The sequence below is a fragment of the Pipistrellus kuhlii genome, unplaced genomic scaffold (assembly GCF_014108245.1).
Source record: "Pipistrellus kuhlii isolate mPipKuh1 unplaced genomic scaffold, mPipKuh1.p scaffold_m20_p_48, whole genome shotgun sequence".
NCBI classification, from domain to species: Eukaryota; Metazoa; Chordata; class Mammalia; order Chiroptera; family Vespertilionidae; genus Pipistrellus; species Pipistrellus kuhlii.
In genome coordinates, this window is record NW_023425549.1 from 187694 (window position 1) to 211326 (window position 23633).

Genomic DNA, 23633 nt, shown 5'->3' on the forward strand with positions numbered 1-23633 from the left:
TCCCCTCACAGAATCACACCAGCCACAGACTTGGAAAATTTTCTTTTTTGGGGGGAAGGGGGGATGGTGATGCATTTTTCCTTTTTTTAAACTTAAATAAATTGTTACAAAATAGACTTTAGAAAATAAGTTACAAATTGTAGCAAAAGCCCTCCCCCACCCCCCCCTCCATAGAAGACATTCCTATCCCCGGCTCTCTGAACCTGCCTCCCTGGAGGTGGGTCTGGTTGGTGAGGGTGGCCGCCCCGCAGACCCGCCACAGGTTTCTTGTAGGACGATCAGAGTGAACTGCATGGTGACAGAGGCGAGGGGAGGCCCTTCAAGGACAGGGACAGAGGAGCACCTCACCCCTCTCGGGAAAGAAGCCAGAGCTGGGTCTTCTTCGCAGGGGAGAGGAGAAGAGATGGGGGTGCCCAAACTACTCCTGAGTAGAACATGGAGGCCAAACCTTGCCCTGCAACCTGCACTCTTGCCCTGTAGTGATCTTTGGAGAGTGAGGCTCAGAGGGAGAAGCTGAGCTCTGCAGGCCACTGGGGTGAAGGGTCCAGAAGTGGGGTCGTGGGGGTGGGTGGAGGGGGCAATGACAGGCCCGCTGCTGGTGCCTCTGACGCTCCTGGGGAGAGAGAAGTTACTGAGGGGCACACTCCACACAGCTGGCACTCCCCTCCCCAGCCCTGCCCATGGCCCGGGGAACCTGGAGGAGAGCCCTACAGCCTCAGACTCCCAATGAGTTTCCAGACTTGGCTAACTGGCTCCTCACTCATTCCCTAAAGGTTACAAGACATCTTTTATCTTGAACGCCATCTCATCAGCTCTTAGGGGAACCTCAGCCACCATCCCCTCCTTCCCTGACAATTTCTGGTCAGGGGCCCGCCATCCCAGGACACCCACCCTCCTTGGTGGCCACCAAATGGAATGGGCTCTGGGAGATCTCTAGAGGTGCAACGAGCAAGCCCCGCGCTTGCTGAGGGAATAGGCAGTCCCAGCCTCATCTTCCAGCTCGGCTGGGTGTGGGTGACTCTGAGATTCCCCGATAGAGAAGGGTGATAGGGGCTAATGACTGTTGTTGCTACAGCTGGGCCTGGCTTCAAAGAAACCATCACCTGTGACTCAGCTTCCAGTTAGGGTGCTGGCAGTAGGGGGTGTGCAGGCAGAAAGGGTGGTTTGGTTGGATCCTGAACAGGACGTAACAGCAGGTAGAGAAAAGGGTTGAATAAAGAGAAGAGGCATGAGGCAACACTGATAGGAAAGGACCAAAGGTCTAGTTTGCAAGAAAAGCAGAGAGGGAGCAGAGACCAGATGCAGGGAGCTGGGGGCCATTCACTGGCCTAACTTCTCTGGCCGAGTCAGCACAGAAGCCACAACGTCCAGTCTGGGGGTGCCTCCCTCAACCCATTCCTTATTCCCCGACTCCCTGCCTACTCCAGGAAAGAGCTGAACCTAGATAACCTTTTCCTCTGGGAGTCATTACTGGCTGGGTCAGGAGGGTTTCCAGATGTAGTAGCCAGATGGTACCCAGCTGCCTTCCCTCCCAAATCAGACTCCTCTTTGGCTCAGGCACAGCAGAGGAGCCCACTCCTTATCCAACCCCATCATGCTATCTGTTTACCTGACCCAGGGGTTCAGATCTAGGCCACTCAAAGGTCAGCATCTTCAAACTAGCTTTCTCATTCCATACCCACGCTCCTGGTCACCTCTTGGAACCCAAGGACCCTTTCCTCTCACTCCTTGCTTCCCCACTTCCTAGGGGCCAGATTTTGCCCTCCACTGTATGCCCACCTCCTGTGGGACCCTTCACTCCTCTGCCCGTTCATATCCCCGTACCAGAGCTGGCCACTGTCCGTTCCTCCTGGTGCTGCTGCTGGTGCTGCAGAAAGCTGGTGAGGCGGCGGAAGTGGCGGGGACAGTGGGGGCAGGAGAAGGGCCCCTCCTGGGGTGCATGGACCCGCCCGTGGCCCTCCAGCCGGGCAGCTGTCCGGAAGGCCTTGCCACAGATGCCGCAGCGGTGGCGTTTGGGGTCCGTGTGGGTCCTGCCATGGTTCTTAAGGGAAAGCAGGTTGGGCAGAAGTTTGGGGCAGAGGGAGCAAGGATAGAGTCCGGTTGTGTGGGCCTTCTGGTGATTCAACAAGCTGCCAGCATGGCGGTATGAACGCCCACACTGGGCACAGCGGAAGGGCCGTTCCTCATCTCCAGCCACTGTGGCCTTGACGCCCTGCCCTGCGTTAGCTCTCTCAGCACTCTCTCCGGGGGCCCTGGGGGCATCTGTTGGGGCCTTCTGGGCTTTGCCTTGACCAGCGAGATCTGCCTCATCCTCCACAATCCCAGCTTTGGGGCCTCTGGCGGCCTCTCTCAGGGGCGGTACCTGACTAAGGCCCTTGGCATGAGTTTGCAGGTGGCTGGCTAGTTCATGTTGGAACTGAAAGGTTTGGCCGCAGTCGGGGCAGGCAAAGGTCTGGGAAGGTATGTGGTTGTGGCTGTGACTCTCAGTGGCCACAGGATTCAAGAACTTGGAGCAGAGCAGGCAGTAGTGGCAGTCTGCCTCATGGGTGTGGCGGTTCAAGGGGCCTTCCGACTGGCAGGTCTTACCACAACGGCAGCAGGAAAAGGGGTGGCTCTCTGGCTGGAGCGGAGGGGTGCTGTCTCTATTGTCCCAGCTGTCCACATGACTAGGTCCATTGGGCTGGCTGTTGCCAAGGTGGCAGGAACTTATGGGGACACTGTCTGCTGACTCGTCTTCCGGCCCGGTCAGTACATGACCCTGAGGAACCCAGTCTCCATCATGATTCACCGGTCCCCCGTCTCCTTGCCATCCATCTATTCGCCCCATGCGCCAGGAGACTGGCCCTGTGGCATCTGAACCTGCTGACCTGATGGGGCTATGACTCTGCTCCCCTGGCCTCACGGCTCCAAACTGCCGCTGGGGACCTGACTCAGTGTCACCAGACCTGTCCTCTAGTCCCTCGTCACCAGCGAGGTTCCCCCTGCCGCCCTCTGGGCCAGCAGGACCGCCCTGAGCGCTCTTGGCCTCCTCGTGCTCTCGCAAGTGCCGCTCCAGCGAACCCCGGCCGGGGAAGCCCTGGCCGCAGAGGGCGCAGCGGACAGCTGCCCGCCGGGACCGCCCTGCTCGCCGCCGCCGGCTCTCCGAGTGTAGCTTCTGGTGGTCCTTCAAGGCCACGAGGTTGGAGTAGGTCTTGGGACAGGTGGGACAGCGGTACTGGCCCGTCTCAGGGCTGCACCGGTGGTTCAGGAGGCTGCTGGCGTGGCGGTAGTTCCGCCCACACTGCCCACACCGGAAGGGCCAATCTTCCCGAGCCAGTTTTCGGGTGCCCCCACCCCCACCCCGCTCGAGGTGGATGCGCTGGTGGTTAGCCAGCTGTTTCCGCAGGCGGAACGCCTTCCCACAGTCCCCGCAGCGGAAACGCCGGGGATCTGCATGGATGCGCCGGTGGTTCTTGAGGGACATGAGGTTTGAGAAGCCTTTGGAGCAGGCCTGGCAGCCAAAGTGGCCGGTCTGGTGGCTCTGCCGGTGATTGATGAGGCTGCCGGCGTGCTTGTACGACCGGCCACATATCTCGCAGCTGAAGGGCCGCTCGGAACTGGCCTCGGTCTGGCAGCCCTTCTCCACGGTCTCGAACCTCAGCTCCATCTCCTCCCCCTTCAGAGTGGTCTCCTTCCATGTCTCTTCTTTCACCCTCGCCACCTCCTCTGGGGGCTCTATCTTAAATTCCTCTTGGAGCGTCTCCACTTCTGCCTGCTCCAGCCCCTCCTCGGCCACATTCTGGGGCTCACTGCTGCTTCCGGCCTCGGGGACGGGCCCCACCTGGGGTTCGGAGCCTTTGCAGCGAGGGTGGTTCCGCAGGTGATTGCGGTAGGCAGCCAGGTTGGGGTAGCAGCGGGAGCAGACGGGGCAGGTGTAGTCTCCAGTCTGGTGGATCTTGCGATGGTTCACTAAGCTGCCCCCATGGCGATAGGTTTTGCCACACTGATTGCAGCGGAAGGGGCGGGGCTGATCCTCCTGAGAGCTTTCCCCACCCTGCACGCAGAGGCTGCCTGCAGCCGGGATACCCACTCCCTCTCCAGACTCTGTGTCTCCACCGTCTGCAGGGAGAGAAGCCCCTGTGCCCTCAAAGACGCCATCTGCAACAGCTTCCGAGGTGTCATCTGACTCTCCCACGTGGTTGGGAGCCTTGTCTGTGGTGTTCCCAGAACTCTGACTTTGGTGGTGACGCTCCAGGCTCCCCAGGTCATCATAGGTTTGACCACAGCAGCCACAGATGTGCCCATAACCGGCTCCATCCAGTGCCTCCACCTCCCGCTGCAGCTGGTTCAACAGCTCTGTTTCCGAGAGCTGAAGTGGGGTACTATGGGTGGAGGCTGCCGCTGTGGCTGCTTCATCTTCCCCCTCCCCCTCCGAGCCCTCAGTCATGCCAGAGGAGCCATGAGCCTGGCGCCGGTGAAGCCTGTAGCCAGCCCGCCCAGGGAAGATCATGCCGCAGAGGCAGCAGAGGAAAGGCTGTGCCGGGGCCGCCTCCCCGGGCCTGTGGTTCTGGAAGTGGCTGCGCAGGGCAGGCAGAGAGTCAAACTCCTTCGGGCAGAGGGAGCACTGATAGATGTCTGGTGGGTGGCAGGGCCTGTGGCTCAGCAGGTCAGCGGCATGGGGGAACGAGTGCCCACAGTCAGAACATGTGTGGGAGACCTCAGCCTGCCAGCCAGTGACAGCTTCCACAGAGTGGGGAGAGCTGGGCTGGCCGGGGGCCGGTTTCTGGTCTTCGTTCGCCCCAGGGAGGTCATCGCAGAAGCGCGTCCCGTTGCTTTCCTCCTCACCTGGCATTTCCAAGTTGTCAAGAAAGCAGGCTTCCTTCCTTTCTAGTCCTTCCTCAGGACCTCTGCTGTCTCCATCACCCTGGAAACAGGCCTCATCCCTTCCAGGCCCACTTCTGTCTCTTTCAGCATGGGCCTGCGAAGAGCCCCCAGCACTTGCCAAGTTGCTTTCGGCTCCACCAGGACTTTCCTCTGAAGGGCCCTGGGGACAGTCCAGGCCCTCATTGTCTTCTCCCAAGTCCTGGGCCCAGTTCCCACCTGAAGGGAGCTGGGCTTCTCCCCCACCCCCAGCGCTGCCAGTCCGCCTCCAGTGCCGCCTGCTCCGCCGCCGACTGTGGCGTCGTAAATGGTTCTTCATGGCAGCCATGGTGTGGAAGTGTTTGGTGCAGGCGCCGCAGCTGAAGTCCCCCGTCTGGTGGGTCTGCCTGTGGTTGATAAGGCTGCCTGAGTGGCGATAGCTCTTTCCACAGTCTCGGCAGGCAAATGCCCGAGGAGGCGACACCCTGGCCTCGGTCTTGCCATTCCCCCCTTCTCCCTGGGTCCGGCTGTGACGCTCAAGGCTCTCAGGATCTTCAAAGAGCGTCCCACACATGTGTGTCTGCGGTGCTGTCATATCTACTGCTGGGGGGACCTCAGGGGCCGCCTCTTCATGTTTGCACCCAGGCTCCTGATCTGTACACGGGGCTGCCTTTGATCCCGCTGAGTCAGACTCCGCCTTGCGGTGGCTGGGGGGACCTTCAGCCCCTGGGCCTGTGCTGCGACGAGCAGACTTGCAATGGACCCGCACGTGGTTGCGCAGGGCCATGAGGTTGGGGTACTTGCGGGGACAGAGCGAGCACTGGTACTCTCCCGTCTGATGGCTGTGGCGGTGGTTCACTAAGCTCCCCCGGTGGCGGTAAGCCCGGCCACATTCATTGCACTTATAGGGGCGGTGGTCCGGGGGGGTGGCAGGAACCTCTCGTTCTTTGTGGGTGGTCTCCGTCAGAGGCAAAGGAGGTGGCAGCTTGGATGGCTGCCCATCCTCTGCAGCTCCTTGCCGGGGCCTGTGATGAGCCCGCACGTGGTTTTTGAGAGCAGCTGCGTTGTACAGCTGCTTGGAGCAGATGGAGCAAGGATAGACACCCGTCTGGTGGCTCTTGCGATGGTTGATAAGGCTCCCAGCGTGGCGGTAAGTACGGCCACAGTCCCCACAGCGGAAAGGCCGGTACTCCTCCGGCCCACTGTCCTCCAGCTCCCCAGAGCCATTCAGCATCGGTGTACTGGGGAGCTGATCCCAGCTGCTCTCGTCTGTGTGCCCATTGGTGGTGGTCATCCCTTTCTCTTCCCACAGCTGCTTCTGTCTTTCTCCCTCATGAGATTGCTGGTGTTCCAGCAGCTCTTGGGGGAGCCGAAAGGCACGGGGACAGCGGGGACACTGGTGAGGCCGGTATTGGGCATGGAGTCGGGAGTGGTTCTTCAGAGCCATGAGGTTAGAGAACTCCTTGAAGCAAATGGTACAAGGGTAGATGCCCACGGTGTGGCTCTGGCGGTGGTTGGTGAGGCTCCCTGCATGCTTGTAAGTCTTGCCGCATTGACTACACTTGTACCGCCGCTCCTCCTCAGCAGGAGAGGACTGGGTGGGCTCCTGACCGCCTGTGAAATTCACCACGGATTCAGCCAAATACTGTTCCAAATTGCTCAGGAGGCTGCTGGCTGGAGTGGAGAGCAGTGGGGCTCTGCCCGAGCTGGTGATGGATCCCCAGCCCTCTGCACCCTCCTCAGGGTTTGGCTGGCTTTCCCAGTCTTCTCTTTGTCTGATGGGTGGATCTTCCCAGGTGTCCAGAGCTGCCCTGGGGTCAGGCCCAGAGTCATGGCCAGGTGTCTCTTCGGCATGTTGTCTCTGATTCCCCCAGCTTTCCCCATGGCCAAACCTCTGGCCCCAAGAGTCAGTAGACACCGTCTCCCTCTGGAGGCGTGGAGTGGCCTCCTTGGGGCTTCCCTCAAGAGCATGAGTCCTCACGTGGCTCTTGAGGGCCATGGGATTGATGAAGTCCTTGCCACAGGTGGTGCAGGGGAAGAGGCCAGTTTCATGGGTACAGTGGTGGTTGACCAAGCTTCCGGGGTGACGGTAGCCCTGCCCACACTGCTGACAGCGGTAGGGCTGAGGGGTGCTATCAGCCTCCTCACTGTCCTGGTTGGAGGATGGATGGAGCAGTTCACGGTGCTTTGACAGTTCCAGGACACTAGAAAAGAGGTGCTGACAGTCACAGCAGCTGAGTGAGGTGGGCACATCCTCCATGGGGCAGTGTGGCAGAAACCTGGAGGTTCAGGAAGAGCAGGCAGGTGGTAGAGGCATCTTCTTCTCGTGGTGCCCAAAGCCTAGGAAGAGAGGGCAGTGGTCAGAAGGAAGGCCTGAATTATCTTTATCTCTTGGCTGTATGAGCAACAAGTTTACCAGAGGTCACAGAGTGGCTCCCCAAGCAGCAATGCTGAGGGCCCTGCTTTCCACTGGATCTAATCTGGAAGCACCATCACTTAAGGCAACTCTGTACACAAGCTCCTCAGGTATGGGAGCTTCCCTGGGCCTAGCTCACCCCTAGAGGTATAGGGAAGGAAAGTCTAGAGGGACGTGACTGCCTTCTGATCGGAGACCTATTAACCTGCTCTTCAGACCAAATCCAAAAAGTCTTACTGCCCCTAACCTTCTCTCTATAATTCTGAAACAAACAACGTATCTCCTGTGACATCTTAAAAGGAAACCTGAACCTTTTCTAGGGCTCTGAATAAGAGAGGTCCAGTCCTTACCCCTCAGCTAAGCAGAGTAGCCCGGAGGCACTGAAAAAGCAGTCTGTCCAGGTGACTGATGATGAGGCCCTGAGAGATGTAGTTAGGGTTGCCCTTCAGAGAAGGGGCTGGCTTGTCCCCCACATCCCCTATTCCTCTCATGGTCACGTCTTCTTCCTAAAAGACTTTCTTGGCCACTTCTTTCACCTACTTCCCCTGAACACAATCTCCCATCATGAAAATTCCACCCCATTTCTGGTTGTTCTTCACCCTCTCTACCTTCTTCTTTCTGACACCTCCTCACTACAGCCTCGCTGGTGCCCTTCTGCTTTTCTTCTACCTCCTCTCATAATACTGATGACAGCAATGCATGCTAATTGAGCATTACCGCATACCAAACACTGTGCTAAATAAAGAATATTCATTGTGTCTCTTAATCCCAACACACGGCAATGCCTGTTGTCCCAGTATACACACGAGCAAACCCACAGATTCAGGCAACCTTCTTTCCAAGGCTCTTGCACGCTCCATAGCAGGAGCCCGTGCCTTCTACATCACCTTGGCTTTCCGACGGATTCTCTACTTCCATTGGACCCCGGTACAACTATCCCCGACTAAACCCCCTCACTGAATCTGCGCCCCGAACTCTCACTTCTCAAAGCCCCTTCGCTCAAGAGTGAATCCCCTTTCTTGGCCGTTTGATCTCCTGACCAGACGTGTCCTCTCGCCTCACTGATCTTCTCGGCCGGTTTCCTCTTAAGACCCCTACCTCACACGGGCGGCCCCTTCTCGTTCCCGCCGCGGGTGCGTCCGTTGGGGACCGCGAACGGGAGCGCGCCTGCGCACTGGGACCCTCACCCTAACTGCAGCGTGCGCCCCCAGGGGTGGCTGTGGGGGGCTCTCGCGCTCCCACACACGCACACTCCGCCAGGGATCCCAGGGGTGGGCGGGGAGGGGGAGAGGGAAAGGAGAAGGGGGAGAAGGAAGGAGGTAAAAAGGGCGCAGCTGACACGAGCCGGGAGCACCCCCGGCTCCGCGGACACTTCCTATTGTTACTAGGAAACAGGAAGTGTTCTAGCCGCAAAAGCTTCCCCGCGAAACCTCCCCCTGGAGAACACTTCCTGACCCGCCTCCGAGCACCCAGTCTGCGCAGACACACTTCCGGTGCTAAGCCAAAATAGCCGAAATGCTCCTCAGGCTCCGCCCACACAGGTCAAAGCGCCGGTCGTTTCTGTAACCTCCGCCACACTTCCGGCAGGAGCAGCGAGCGTGGGTCCGGTCCATTTTGGCTGAACGTGGATGAGGGAAAAGGGTTCTGCAGACATAACCTCAGTACTTTGGTGACACTTTGCGAGGGGCTCCCTGAAAAACCCAAGACAGATGGAGGGAGCTTTATGCACTCCTCGCTGTGAAGGGAAATGTAGAATATGAGGACTTGGGCACTACAAGCTTGAACATGGCCTATCTGTCCTCCCAGCTTATAGTTGTTGGTGGTCTGGCAGGGTCCCGGTGTACATAGTAAGCCTGTCCGGCATCCCCTGTCTTTAACCCCCACAGAGCCCCCCCTGCGACTTATTCCTCTGCCACCCTCGATAAACTCTGTGGTCTTCCCTGTCGGTGAAGCTCCCTTCCACTTCCGCCCGCCGGTCCCGCCTCTCCGTCCCCCCCACCCCCGCTCCGCTGGGTCCTAGCGCCGGCTCCTCCCTGCAGCGTCTGGGCTCCGCTGGTGAGCGGAGCTGTAGCTGACGCCACGGAGCCAGCCCAAGTCCGTCAGGTAGGAAACGTCGGCGGGAAGCCGCGGGGACCCCCAGGCGTCCCCAGCGCGGATAAAATCCGAACGGACCTGTTTCCCTGTGGGTGCTGAGGGCGGATGGGGTTGGCCCGGCGCGAGCGGCGCGGGCGGGGCGGGAGGAGTGCGGCCCCGGGAGGGCGCGGGCGCGCTGCGGGCCCAGCGGGTCCTAGAACCCGCCGGCTGTCCTCGCGGGCCGGCTGTCCTCGCGGGCCGGCTGCTGCGGACGCCCGGGCTCCGCCGGCGCGGCCGCCCGCCTCGCGCGGCGCGGGCCCGGGGGTCCTAGAGCCCGCCACGTTGCGGGCTTTTGTCCCTGGCGCTCAGCCCGCCTAGCGAGAGCCGCGGCGCCCGCGGCCCCCTCCCTGGCCGAGGTCCTGGCCACCCCGCCCGCGGTCCTAGAGAACGCCATTTTGCAGGTCTTTGTCCGGCCCCGGCTCTCGGTCCCATTCATTTGTTCATTCTGTCATCCTTTGTCACCCCGGGCCACGTTCTCCAAGGCCACGCTTCCCGGGGCTCATTCCTAGACGAGGCCGCTCAGGGCCCTGGCCCGAGCAGACCCCTAGGCGGTTGCAGGGGCGAGAAGCGCAGCGTTTCTGCAGCTCTCGGCTCCTCAGCGGATCTGCTAGGCCTAACGCCCTTCAAACTCCCGCCTCCCTCAAGAAAACGGGGGCCTAGTGCCGGGGCGCCCCTACTTCCACCGCCTGTTCCTGAGGGCAGTGGGGCACCGGTATTGATTGGAAGGATGCAGAAGAGTTTTCCCATGAGAGAAGGAAAACCGAGGCAGAGGGCAATGCGGGTGGAGGTGCAGTCAGGTGGAAGGTTTGAGAATTGTGGCTGGAGCTTAGGTTGCTGTAAGGAGGGGCAAACACCCTGAGCTGAGGCTGGGAAAGTGGGTTGGGGTTCGGTTGTGAACTGACCAGATTGGAGGCCTAGGAGATCATTAATTTTCTCCTCTGCACGCACTGTTCATACTTACACGTCTGCCATCTCACCGAGGGTGTGAGGCCTGTGGGTGACTATTTGCTTAGACATGGGAGACTAAGGTGCAGAGACTATAAAATGCGGCTCCTTTCTCGTCTCACCCCAGCTCCCAGGGTCCTCGCCTAGACTCCCCAGGAATTAAGTCTCTGCACCCCCTTCAGGTAGCAGGACCTCATCCCTCTCCTAAGCCAGCAGTGAAGCCAGACAAGCCTTCCTCACTTCAGCAGTGAAGCCAGTGCGGGAAAGAGGCGTGATGCTGTTTGGACTCGGGAACACGGACGCAGAGACATTAATTAGTAGTTGTTGATGGCCAGTCTCACACATGCCTGCTGTGGGGAAGGCAGAGGCTAGAGGCCTGGGTCTGATTTGTGTCTCAGAGGTTGATTCTTTCCGTTTGTTCTGGGGCACTCGTCACCGTTCTAGGTGTAGTGGGTACAGAATAAGGAAGGTTCCCGGCTCTTTGCCAGCCTAGATTCTTGTGCTGGAGACAGAGAATTAACAACTAAGCCATAAAATGTGTAAGTGCTATCAAAGTAATAATCAGGGGACAGAGAGCAAAGTTTGGGAGGCAGGCCTTCTAGCTTTGAATACTGGCTGTGACTATCACTACTTCATTTCCATGTGCCTCAGTGCCCGTGTCTGTGATGTGGGGGGCATCACTGTCTAGCTTAGCCTATTCAGACTGCCAGAGCAAAAAAACAGGCTGGGGGCTTAAGCAACAGGAATTTGTTTCTCACCATCCTGGAGGCTGGGAAGTCCAAGATCAAGGTGCTGGCCAGTTCCTGGAGGGGACTCTTCCTGGCTTGCAGGCATGCACATGTCCAGTCTGTAACCAACTTCTAGGCAGCTGTGAGACAGCTTGAGTGGTACACATAGAATTCTGAGAATGATACCTGGCCGGGGCTGAGCTTGCAAGAAGGAACGCTATCCGTGTGAGCACCACAAAGGAGATGAAAGGGGGGGAGGACAGAGTGAGTAGCAGGGGCGCCGATAGCTTTAAGAAAGATGGTCTGGAAAGCCCTCTGAGAAAGTGACAGGGACCCGAGACCCAATAAAACCAAAGAGATGTTCCACAAAGAGCCTTGGGGCAGCGGTTCTGGCAGAGGGGACTGTGTGCCAAGGCCCTGAGGAATCTGGCTCTCTGAGGAAAAGAGAGGAGCCTGTGCGGGTGGAGCTTAGTGAGACCGGAAGAGGAATGGACGTTGAGGTAGGCAGGAGTTACATGGTTCAAGGCCTCGCTGGCCACGACAGAGATACTGGCCTTTGTCCTGGGGACAGTGGAAAGCCTTACGATTTGGCTAATAAGCCTTAAGGAAATGAAGACAGCCAGAGAGCGAGCCCAGCCCAGAGGCCTAAGGACTTGGGTTTGAGTCAGGGCTCCTTGCCTAGCTGTGTGTTCTTGGCAAGTTTCTCCCTCGTGGGGCTTCATACACATCTGGAAACAAGGGGAAGACGCCTTTCTCTAGAAGCTGTGAAGACCCAAGGATTGGTCTTCGGTTCCTAAATGTTGCGTGTTAACTGGAATGACCCAGAAAGTGTGTTCACGGTGAAGATTTCTGTCCTGCCCCACCTCCCTGGATGGGCATTCTCGGCCAGGGGTTCCCACACCTGTCGGGGAGACACCACTGCAGGGAGCGGTAGGGGAAGAGGCCTCACTGAGCTGAAGCGAGGATTTTAGACAGAGGCCTCGCCTGGCCCTCGCTCTTCATGGAGCTGGGCGCCTGCTGGGACCAACCTGGTGCTCCCCAGCTTGTCCCCTGGGACGTGCCTTAGGCGGATTTACCCACCCAGCTCTCTGGTTTCTGGTTCACCGACAGGAAGATAGGCCCAGAGCTAAAAATCCGGGGTCCAGCCCTCAGAGAGGGGAGCGGACATACAGGATTCCGGCTCTGGTCTCAGGGCGGTTCTGCAAGGATGGGAGAAGGCAGAGGTGCAGCCTGAGCTCAGAGTCCGGTCCGTGGGGTGGGCCCACGTGGCAGACAAGACTGAGAGCCTAGGTAACCGGGAAAGGACCCGACAACTCAGGCAAGTTAAACAGCTAGGCTCACCTCCCAGCTGCGAGTTACTAGGCGTGGCCGTGGGCTAGTTGTTAAGCACAGGCCGTATTGTTTCTCTGGGCCTCGGTTCTCTTACCTGTGAAAAGGGAATAATAATAGTACTTTCCAAAAATAATAATAATAATAATAATAATAATAGTACTTTCCTCATGGTGTGGGCAGGAAGTTTAAGTGAGTTAAAACATGTAAAGAGCTTCGGTTACTGCCTATTATTTAGCAAGTGCTTTGTAAATGTGAGCTATCATTTTTTTAATTAAAGAGAAACTTGATCCGTCGGGCTGTCCAGAGATGGCCTGGAAAGGAGGGAGTGAGTGCCTCATCCGGAGATACGGAGAGATCCCCTGGAAAGTTGGTTCTCAAGCCCTTTAGCTCACTTTCCAACCCCAGAATTTAGTGGGAAAAGTAAAACAACAACAAGGTGCTGGTGGACAGCGTTGGGTGGGATTGGGGCCAAAACCAAAGCGGAGTCGCAGGAGCTTCCTGGGTGAAGGGCTCACAGGGAGGGCTGACGGGGCTGGCAGCAGCAGGAAGGACCTGGGAGCTTGCCTGGCGTGGAGGAAGCCATGGAGCGGCGCCTAGTGCTTTAGGGCGGAGACGCCGGCCGCCTGTGTCCACTGGATTGTGTATGGGGTGGGGGCCTCCAGGGCGCTGGCTCTAAAGATGCAGTCATTGCCGCTCCCTCTGGGGGCTCCAGTGCCCTCCCTGGACCATCACTTAGAAGCCACCAAGCCCTGAGGTGAACAGATAGGGGAACAGGCTTAGAAAGGAGCAGAGGAAGAACCGGCCCCCTACCTCCCAGCCCAGCTCCTGGGCTCTTCAGGCTCCCTTTCCCACTGCAGGTCGTCACCCACCCGGGCCGCCCCAGCAGCTCTGCCGAGCACTCCTTAAGTGGATCTGCCCTAATCCTCTCCCTTATCCCCCGGGAGGATGAGCTGGTGTTAGGGCTAATGCAGCTGCTAATCCTATTCCCGCCAGCCTGAGCCACAGGAACAGCTGTGCGGACGGCATCTGGCTCTGATGCCGCCCAGCCCTCCGGTTTCTGGTTCACAGATGGGAAAACTGAGAATGAAGGGTCCTCGGCTGGAGTGGGAGCCCAGGAGCCAGATCAGATACATCCATTATGGCTCAGAGGCTTCTAACCGCTAGCGCTGGTTCACGCTGCCTAGAGAGTGACAGCTTCCTGTGACCAGAGCCAGGGGAGCGGGAGCCACAGCGATTCCAGGGCCGGGGTGGCCAGGATTCCTGTCTGGGGTGGAGTCCCTTAGAGCCGTGCGAGGCCGGGGTTCTGAAAGCTAACCAGCCAGAGTGGAGAAACAAAATGCATACGCTGGGCCTGTCACTTCCAGACAGATCCCAGTCACCACAGCGAGCCCACTGGCTTCGCCCGCTCTGGGGCCTCCCTCTGCCTTCCCTGGGCACTTGGAGACCACAGCTGTGTCTGCAGCCTTGCCTAGGACCTGCGTCCTGGCACAGGCCGTGGATGCCGAGCTGAAGAAGGATGGTGGGAAGGATGGAACCAGGGTGTTCTGGGAAAACTCGGGCCGGGAATGAAGCGCAGGCAGACATGGGGATGAAGCCAGCCTCCTCCCCTAGTCGTCCTGAAGTCACCAGTCCGACTTCTCTCCTCAGTGAGCAGACCCGAGAGGAAACGGGCAGGTCAGAGCCAGGGATGTTGGGAAGGAAGGATGTGGCTCTCCGGGGGGAAAGTGCAGATAAGTTGGGTTCCCACTGAGGCCCCACGGGGCTTTGGTGCCGGGAGAGGCCTTGGAGAGTGGCAGAGGGCTGTGGCTTCTGTCTGACTTGGCTTCTCTCACAGAGCTCTGCCCGTCGAGGCCATGGAGGTGGAGTCGGTGGAGGCCCGGGCCCCGGGCCCCGGCTACAAGCGCTCGGGCCGCCGCTACAAGTGCCTGTCCTGCGCTAAGACGTTTCCAAACGCGCCCCGGGCGGCCCGCCACGCCGCCACCCACGGGCCCGCGGACGGCGCGGAGGAGGCGGCAGAGGCGAGGCTGAAGCCAGAGGCGGAGTCCGCAGCGGAGGACGCCGGCGGGGACAAGGCGGCGGGGGCAGCCGCCAAGCCCCGGCCGTACGCGTGCCCGCTGTGCCCCAAGGCCTACAAGACGGCGCCGGAGCTGCGCAGCCACGGGCGCAGCCACACGGGCGAGAAGCCCTTCCCGTGCCCCGAGTGCGGCCGCCGCTTCATGCAGCCCGTGTGCCTGCGCGTGCACCTGGCCTCGCACGCCGGCGAGCTGCCCTTCCGCTGCCCGCACTGCCCCAAGGCCTACGGCGCGCTCTCCAAGCTCAAGATCCACCAGCGCGGGCACACGGGCGAGCGGCCCTACGCCTGCGCCGACTGCGGCAAGAGCTTCGCCGACCCCTCGGTGTTCCGCAAGCACCGGCGCACGCACGCCGGCCTGCGGCCCTACGGCTGCGAGCGCTGCGGCAAGGCCTACGCCGAGCTCAAGGACCTGCGCAACCACGAGCGGTGAGGCCTGCGGCGCTGGGGGAGCGGGCTGGGTGGTGGCGGGACAGCGGGGCTGCCCTGGGCCAGAGTGGCCTGGGCCTGGGTCTGGGAGCAGAATGAGCGGTGGGAAGGTGAGTGGGTGGAGCTGTGGGCAGTGTTGGGCAGGGGGTGGGGCTAGTGCTCCCGGGTCGGTTGGGTTGGTGGGTGGGTGGACAGGACATGGGGGGCAGGCTGATCTGGGATGGGGTCTGGAGGAGGCAGGGGGGTCTGATAGGCCTGGGTTCTCGGACATCAGGAAAGGGGCCGGGCTTGAAGTTGGGTCGCTGCTAGAGACCAGGATGGGTGCATGGGGCCTGGAAAGCCTAGGTCTCTGGAGGGCAGAGAGGGGTGTTTTCTGGAATCTAGATACGCGAACTGAAGGTTTCTTACTCCGGGGTACAGCTCTGGATCTTAGGGGGTTGGGCCAAGCTCCCCAGGACCGGAGGGCCTCCTACGTTCACCGTGCAGACGGCGAAGGGTCAGGCGCCCGGCCTGCCACCTTCATCCGCTTCCCCAACTCCCACAGGTCCCACACGGGGGAGCGCCCCTTCCTCTGCTCCGAGTGCGGGAAAAGCTTCTCCCGATCGTCCTCGCTCACCTGCCACCAGCGCATCCACGCCGCGCAGAAGCCCTATCGCTGCCCCGCCTGCGGCAAGGGCTTCACGCAGCTCAGCTCCTACCAGAGCCACGAGCGCACCCACTCGGGCGAGAAGCCCTTCCTGTGCCCGCGCTGCGGCCGCATGTTCTCCGACCCCTCCAGCTTCCGGCGCCACCAGCGGGCACACGAGGGCGTGAAGCCCTACCGCTGCGAGAAGTGCGGCAAGGACTTCCGGCAGCCCGCCGACCTGGCCATGCACCGGCGGGTGCACACCGGCGACCGGCCCTTCAAGTGCCCGCAGTGCGACAAGACCTTCGTGGCCTCCTGGGACCTGAAGCGCCACGCGCTGGTGCACTCGGGCCAGCGGCCCTTCCACTGCGAGGAGTGCGGGCGGTCCTTCGCCGAGAGGGCCAGCCTCACCAAGCACAGCCGCGTGCACTCGGGCGAGCGCCCCTTCCACTGCAGCGCCTGCGGCAAGTCCTTCGTGGTGTCCTCCAGCCTGCGGAAGCACGAACGGACGCACCGGAGCAGCGAGGCCCCGGGCGCCGCCCCGCAGCAGGAGCTGGTGGTGGGCCTGGCGCTGCCCGTCAGCGTGGCTGGCGAGGGCTCGGCGGCCCCCGCGGCAGGGCCAGCGCTGGGGGACCCTCCGGCCGGGCTGCTGGGGCTGCCCCCGGAATCGGGCGGCGTGATGGCCACCCAGTGGCAGGTGGTGGGCATGACGGTGGAGCATGTGGAGTGCCAGGATGCCGGGGTCGGGGAGGCGCCTGGTCCCCTGGCGGGGACGGGCGAGGAGGCGGACGAGAAGCCTCCGCAGTTCGTGTGCCGGGAGTGCAAGGAGACGTTCTCCACGCTGACTCTGCTGCGCAGGCACGAGCGCTCACACCCGGAGCTCCGGCCCTTCCCCTGCACCCAGTGTGGCAAGAGCTTTTCAGACCGGGCCGGGCTGCGCAAGCACAGCCGCACGCACAGCTCGGTGCGCCCCTACGCCTGCCCCCACTGCCCCAAGGCCTTCTTGAGCGCCAGCGACCTGCGCAAGCACGAGCGCACCCACCCGGTGCCCATGGACACCCCCGCGCCTCTCGAGCCACTGGTGGCTCTGCTGGGAATGCCTGAGGAGGGGCCGGCCTGAGCCCGTGGCCCTTCCTCCGAACTCCCCGGGGTTCGGCCCATGGGGTGCCTCCTGCGCCGCCCTTTGCCCAGCTCACTCTCCAGACGCCAGGCCCCTGTCCCCCAAGCAGCAGCTCACCTTCCGGGCAAAGAGCCCGGGGCCGGCGGAGGCGCACCTGCTGGTGACGGGCTGTGAGGAACAGTAAAGCATTCCCTTGGACCCCAGGTTGGCTCCTGTGTTCTAGTTGGGGGTTCGGGAGGGAGTTTGGGCATTAGACAGGGTTCACTGCAGATTCCTAGGCTGGCAGATTAGAAACTAGAGGGTCTAAAGTGTTTTAGAATGCCTGTGACAAAGGGTTCATGGTCAAGCAAGTGCAGGAAATTCCCTGTGCCTTTCTTGGGGGTTCTTGATTAAAAGTGTGTTAAAGTCATTCATAAGTCCTGCAATGACCAACTCTATTTAGCTCTGTTTATCCCATACTTATGTAACCATGGAAACCTTTTACTGCGTAGTTTTCCTTCTATCCTTTTTACAGAGAATAAACTGAAGCCCACAATTAGTATATTCCTTATGCACTGCAGTAACAAATTGGAAGATATACTTGAAAAAGAAGGGGCCCCTTCACAGTTACAATTCCCATAAACTACAAAGTAGCATGCAAAACCTATAGGAAGAAAATGCTCTCTCCGGAAGGAGTTAGGCATACACCATGTACCTACATGGGAGAACATTAAAAGATGTTGGCCTGCAGAAACCGGTTTGGCTCAATGGGTAGAGCGTCGGCCTGTGGACTGAAGGGTCCCAGGTTTGATTTGGGTCAGGGGCGTGTGCCTTGGTTTCAGGCACATTCCCAGGGGGGGGGGGGGGTGCAGGAGGCAGCTGATGGATGTTTCTAGCTCTCTATCTCTCTCCCTCTCTGTAAAAACATTAATGAAATATATTAAAAAAAGAAAAAGATGTTGGCCTTGGCCAGTTTGGCTCAGTGGATAGAGCATCAGCCTGTGGACCAAAGGGTCCTTCGTTCGGTTCTGGTTAAGGGCACAGACTTCGGTTGTAGGCTCCTTTCTGACTCAGGCCCCGTGTTTCTCTCACATTGATATTTCTCTCTGTCTTTCCCTCTCTCCACTCTCTCAAAAAGAAAAAAATAATATATATATAAAGATATCTTTGGGTGAGGATTAAAAAAAAAAATGATGTTGGATTCTACCCAGCTTAATGCTTAAATTCATTGCTATTCAAAAAGGGTTTTTAACAAAACTTGAAAATCCAAAGTTCATATGCAGTACATTTTTTAAAAATGGTAGAGGTAAAGTGTTTACATACTAGATAGTCAAACACCAAAGCACAGGAGTAAAAACAGTATTGGCACAAGAATAAATTAGTGGAGTCGGGGAGAGGGTTCAGAAACAGCCCTAACTATTTCTGGGAATTCAGTTTGTGATAAAAATGATTATTCAAATTGGTGGTGAAAGATAGGCTGTTAATGGCTTTACAGTTATATCTATACGCTGAAAGGTTACACATCTTTCTAAGCAATTTTTCAAAGACCAAAATGAGTAAAAATGAGGCTTCACTTTTAGTGTAACTTGGTACAGCCTGTTGGGAAGATGATTTGATTACATTTCTAAAAAAGTTAAATGGATATTCCCTTTGGCTCGGCAAGTATACCTAAAGAACTTACACCTTAAATTTCTTTGTCCACTTAAGTAGCAAAATTGAGGGTAATGTTTAATACAACAGAACTTGTGATACTGGTAACGCCTTAAATGTCCATTAGCAAAGGACTAAGGCCAGCCACTGTAACCACATTGTGCAGCTGTTTAAAAAATGAGACATCGATCTGTTTTTAACAATATCAAAAAATATGTCAAATGAAAAGTGCAAAGGAGCATGGTTAGTATGGGCCAAATTACACATAAGTGCTTGTTTCTATAGAATATTTCTAGAAGGATACTTACCTGATTTTGGACTATAAATTTCAGCCACTAAGGCTTTCCCCATTTGTAAACCAAAACAGGTCCTCTTCCATGCTTTTGTCATTTCTAGACTTGGGCCACCGAGTTGGCAACTTCAGGAAATGTGTGCAGTCTAACTCCAGGCCCACGTGCCAGTCAGCAGCTGGCTCCAGCCTAGGACTGGCATGCCAGGTAGCACCAGGAATAGAAGTAGTGGGCAATCCCTTGATGTCAGGGGACAGACAGCATTGCCATGCCCAAGCTTTGGGAAAGGCCCTCATTCCTGTTCTTCATGATGCAGAAAGAATCATTGATCAGCCTCCTACACTGGGCATGTGCCCTTGACGAATCAAATCCGGGACCCTTCAGTCCACAGGCTGATGCTCTAGCCATTGAGCCAAACCAACTAGGACCTCATTCCTGTTCTTCATAGCCTAAGAAGGGGGCATGTAGCAACAGCAGGGGCCAAGGTGTCATGACTGCAGGAAGAGGGTACTAGTTTGACCAAGGGCACTCACTGCCCATCCACATCCAAAGCAAGACAAGCACTGACCCCAGATCTCCTGCCTGTTCTGGGGCCAGAGTCTGAAAGAAGGGGTCAAGAAGAAACAAACTAAATGGGGTTGGAACAGGGTGACTTTGGTTACTACTGACGTGATTTGTGACCTTGAGCAAGATGATTTATCCTGGGAGTTGGGGAGGCATCTTTTAGAAATTGGTATAAAGACACCATATATTGGGCATTTGTCTACAATGAGAAAAAGTGGGTCTGGGCCTAGACCACTCACTGACCCCTTGGTTCCCCTCTGACACTCCAGGCATCCCTTAGCCAGGCCTGCTTCCTGAGGACTTAAACAAGCTATAAAAATTAAAAAAAATTAACAGCTATATTAAGATGTAATTCATGTGCATACAGTTAACCCATCTGAAGTGTATAATTTGATGATCTTTAGTACTTTCACAGGGTTATGCAACCATCACAATCTAATTTTAGGATACTTTTATCCCCCTAAAAGGAACTTTATGTCCCTTAGCTGTCACTGCCTATTGATCTCTTTCCCCCTTGCCCCACACCCACCCGCACCTAATTCCTCAGCCTGAGTCAACCACTAATCTTATGTCTGTCTCTATGGACTTATCTATTGTGGGCATTTCATGTAGGGATCATGGAATATTTGGTCTTTTGTTACTGGCTTCTTAGCATAATGTTCTCAAGGTTCTTTCATATGGTTTTTCCTTTTCATTGTCAAATAATATTCCATTTTATGGATATACCACTTTTATTTATCCATCATCAGTGATTGGCAATGGGCTTCCATTTTTTTCAGTTGTGAATAATGCTGCTCATGAACATTCACAAGTTTTTGTGTGGACATATTTTTCAGTTCTCTGGGTATATAGACAGAAGTGGAATTGCTGGGTCATACAGTTACTGTTGTTTAACCATTTGAGGAACTGTCAGACTTTCCTAAAGTGGCTGCACCATTTTACATTCCCACCAACAGGGTATGAATGTTCGAATTTTCCTACATCTTCATCAACAGTGTTATTATCTGTCTTTTTTATTATAGCCATTCTACTGGATGTGAATTTCTGTTTTGATTTGCATTTCCCTAATGGCTAATGATGGTGAACATCTTTTCATGTATTTATTGGTTATTGTATATCACCTTTGGATAATGTCTATTCAAATCCTTTGCCCATTTCTTTGGTTGCTATTGGTAAGCCTCACCTAAGGATATATTTTTTCCATTGATTTTTCAAAGAGAAAGAAAATGGAAGGGAGGAAGAGAGAGGGTAGAGAAAGAGAAACATCCAACACATTGGTTGGTTGCCTCCTGCACATGTCCCACCCACGTGTGGGAGTGAACCCACAACCCAGGTACAAGCTCTTGTCTGGGAATTGAACCTGTGTCCCTTTGGTGCCTGAGCCGACGCTCTAACCACGGAGCCACACTGGCAAGGGCCTTTGCCCATTTTTTAATTGGGTTGTTTGACTTGCTATTAGTGTTAAGAGTTCTAGATATAAGTTCCTTATGATTTGCAAAAGTTCTCTCCCATTGTGTGGGTTGTCCTTTTACTTTCTTGTTGGCGTCTTTTGAAGCGCAAGTTTTACATGTTGGTGTCTTTTAAAGCGCAAGTTTTACATTTTGATGTCCAATTTATTTATTTATTTTTTTTGTTACTTGTGCTTTGACAACCATATATAAGAAATCATTTCCTAATTCCGGTCATGAAGATTTATCCCTATGTTTTCATCTAAGAGTTTTATAAGTGTTTATAATCCACTTATAAACTTAAAAGTTTAAAAATGAATATAAATGTTTTATAGCTAAGAGTGCTTATATTTAGGTCTTTGATCCATTTTTTATTAATTTTTGTATATGGTTTGAGGTAGGAAGTTCAATTTCATTCTTATATATGTGGATATTCAACTATCCCAGAACCAATTGTTGAAAAAGCTTTTCTTTGTCCATTGAATTATCTTGACACCATTGTTGGAAATAAACTAACTGTAAATATGAGGGTTTATTTCTGAGCTCTCAGTTTTGTTCCCTGAACATGCCTGTATATCTTTATTTATGCCAGCACCACACTGTTCTGCTTGCTGTAGCTTTGTAGTACATTTTAAAGTCAGGACCTGCGAGTCCTCCAACCTGTTCTTCTATTTCAAGATTACTTTTGTTTTTCTGGGACCCTGGCATTTCCATATGAATTTTAGAATGAGCTTATCAATATTTGCAAAAAAGAAACAAAAGAGAAAAGGAAATGAAGATAGCTGGAATTTTGATAGGAATTGCATTGAATCTATAGATCAGTTGGAGTATTGCCATCATAATAATATTAAATATTCTGACCAAGGAGCATGGGATATTTAAAATTTTTATTTAGATGTTTAGTTTCAACAGTGTGTTCTAGTTTTCAGTGTATAAATGTTATAGTTCTTTTGTTAAATATATAATTATTTTATTATTTTTGTTGCTATTATAAATGTAATTGTTTTCTTTGTATCATTTGTGGATTGTTCCTTGCTGGTCATGAGAAATACAATAGATTTTTGTACATTTTTCTTGTATCTGCAACCTTATTGAACTAGTTTATTAGCTTTAATAAACTAGTTTGTGTGTGTGTATTACTAAGGGTTTTCTATGTCATTGGTAAATAATTTGCTTCTTTTCTAGTCTGATATCTTTTATTTCTTTTTCTTGCATATTACCCAGGCTAGAACTTTCAGTACAGCAGTGTTTCCCAAAGTGTGGTACACATACCCCCAGGGGTACAGGAAGAGTTTGGTGGGGGTACGCGTTGCACCGGAGTTTGATGGGGATATGCACTGCACCGTGCTTAGCTGCGCCTAATTCTACGTTCTCATGAGTACGAGGGGTACTCAGCATTACGAAAATTATAGAAGGGGTACGTCAAAAGTTTGGGAAACACTGCAGTACAGTATTAAATATAAGGGTGGGAGCAGACACCCTAATTTCAGGGGCAGGACAGCCAATCTTCCACCATTTAAGTATGATGTTAGTAGTGAATTTTTGTATATACTTTTTGATAATCAGCAAGTGAAGGATGTTCCCCTTTATTCCTAGTTTCTTAAGCTTTTAAAAATTATGAAAGTGTTGGATTTTGTCAAATGTATTTTTTGTTTCTATTGAGATAATCATATTTTTTGTTGTTTAGTCTATTAATACTAGAGGTCCGATGCACAAAATTTATGCAAGAGTAGGCCTTCCTTCCCCCAGCTGATGACACCAGCTTCCCTCTGGCACCTCGGGCCCAGGCTTCCCTCGCAAGCCCTGGCTTTGTCTGGAAGGATGTCCAGAAGGACATCTGGTCTAATTAGCATATTATACTTTTATTATTATAGATTCTGTATTACATTAGTTGATTTTGGATGTCAAACCAACCTTGCATTCCTCAGATAAATCCTACTTGGTCATACTGTACAATCATTTTTATATATTGCTACATTTGGTTTGCTAAGAAAAACAAAACTTTGTTGAGGATCTGCATATCTATATTTATATGAAATATTGATCTATAGTTTTTTATTTTATTGTTTGATTTTAGAGAGAGAGAGGAGGAAAGGAGAGAGAAACATTGATTGGCTGTCCACTTATTTATGCATTCATTAGTTGCTTCTTCTATGTGTCCTGGCTGGTGCAATGCTCTAACCAATTGAGCTACCCAGCCAGAGCCTGTAGTGTTTCTTGTGATGTCTTTGCCCAGTTTTGTTATCTGGATAATGCTCAGATAGTCTGACTTCTGACCCTCAATTTTCTTCTGCTCCAACTTCCTTTACCTCCGTGGCTCTCTACCAGAACTGTCCCAGGTGGTGAATGCTTCTTGGGAGTGTGAAACCATAGGCTCTGCTGCTGGCACAATAGCTGGCATCATCCCTCAGTCTGTACTGTAGACTGGAATCTTCATCCTCTCCCCAGCCCAGTGGCTAGATAAACTGACATTCCTCACAGGAGAATGTCCCAGGATTAAGGCTGAGGCAGAGGTAGGGCAAAGCAGCAGGCCTTGTAGGTTGGGGCAGTTGTTCTGGATTCAAATGAGGAATTTTGGAGACTCATTCTCAACTACTAGTACATACACACAGCCCACTCTCAACAGAAATCCCTGCCCTTACAGCCTGCCTTTCTTACAGTCCCTACCCCAGCTCTGACCTCATCTCTTATCTACTTCTTCCACTCAGCATGCTGGCCTTCTGTTTATTATATTTGTCCCAAGTCTGTGGCCTTTGCACTTGCCCTTCCCTGGAGCTGGAGCCCATTGCCCTAAATTTTCCCATGATGCTCATTCTCTTCAGTCAAGTCTCAGCTCAAAGTTTACTGAATTGGGTTCCTATTGCTGCATCTTTAAAATTTTTTTTAATTGATTTTTAGAGAGAGTTACAAAGGGAGAGAGGAAAAAAACATCAATTTTTTATTCCACTTATTTATGCATTCACTGGTTGATTCTTATATGTGCCTTGACCTGGGATCAACCCACAACCTTGGTATATTGGGGTAACACTCAAAAACTATTTGTTACCTATAAAGGAGGTCCCAT

At 54.6% G+C, this 23633-nt stretch overlaps 2 protein-coding genes across 8 annotated transcripts; one reads left to right on the top strand and one right to left on the bottom strand.

The window, feature by feature from the left end:
* Window positions 1-28: 28 nt before the first annotated feature.
* Window positions 29-9565, bottom strand: ZNF646 (zinc finger protein 646). 5 transcript variants are annotated; one of them, XM_036413050.2, is made up of 3 exons: window positions 9428-9565; window positions 1825-7179; window positions 29-613 (listed from the first exon to the last, which is right to left on the bottom strand). In XM_036413050.2, exons 2-3 carry the CDS (start codon window positions 7097-7099, stop codon window positions 501-503), a joined length of 5388 nt encoding a protein of 1795 aa, XP_036268943.2. In that variant the 5' UTR covers window positions 7100-7179; window positions 9428-9565; the 3' UTR covers window positions 29-500. The 5 variants fall into 5 exon arrangements, with proteins under 5 accessions (XP_036268943.2, XP_045428493.1, XP_045428494.1 ...); XM_045572537.1 differs by lacking the exon at window positions 9428-9565 and adding an exon at window positions 8354-8846; XM_045572538.1 differs by lacking the exon at window positions 9428-9565 and adding an exon at window positions 8237-8846.
* ZNF668 (zinc finger protein 668) lies at window positions 9222-17455 on the top strand. Of its 3 annotated transcripts, none has more exons than XM_036413053.2 (3): window positions 9222-9358; window positions 14228-14893; window positions 15438-17455. In XM_036413053.2, exons 2-3 carry the CDS (start codon window positions 14247-14249, stop codon window positions 16636-16638), a joined length of 1848 nt encoding a protein of 615 aa, XP_036268946.1. In that variant the 5' UTR covers window positions 9222-9358; window positions 14228-14246; the 3' UTR covers window positions 16639-17455. The 3 variants fall into 3 exon arrangements, with proteins under 3 accessions (XP_036268946.1, XP_045428497.1, XP_045428496.1); XM_045572541.1 differs by lacking the exon at window positions 9222-9358 and adding an exon at window positions 9592-9789; XM_045572540.1 differs by lacking the exon at window positions 9222-9358 and adding an exon at window positions 13020-14067.
* The last annotated feature ends 6178 nt before the right edge of the window (window positions 17456-23633 follow it).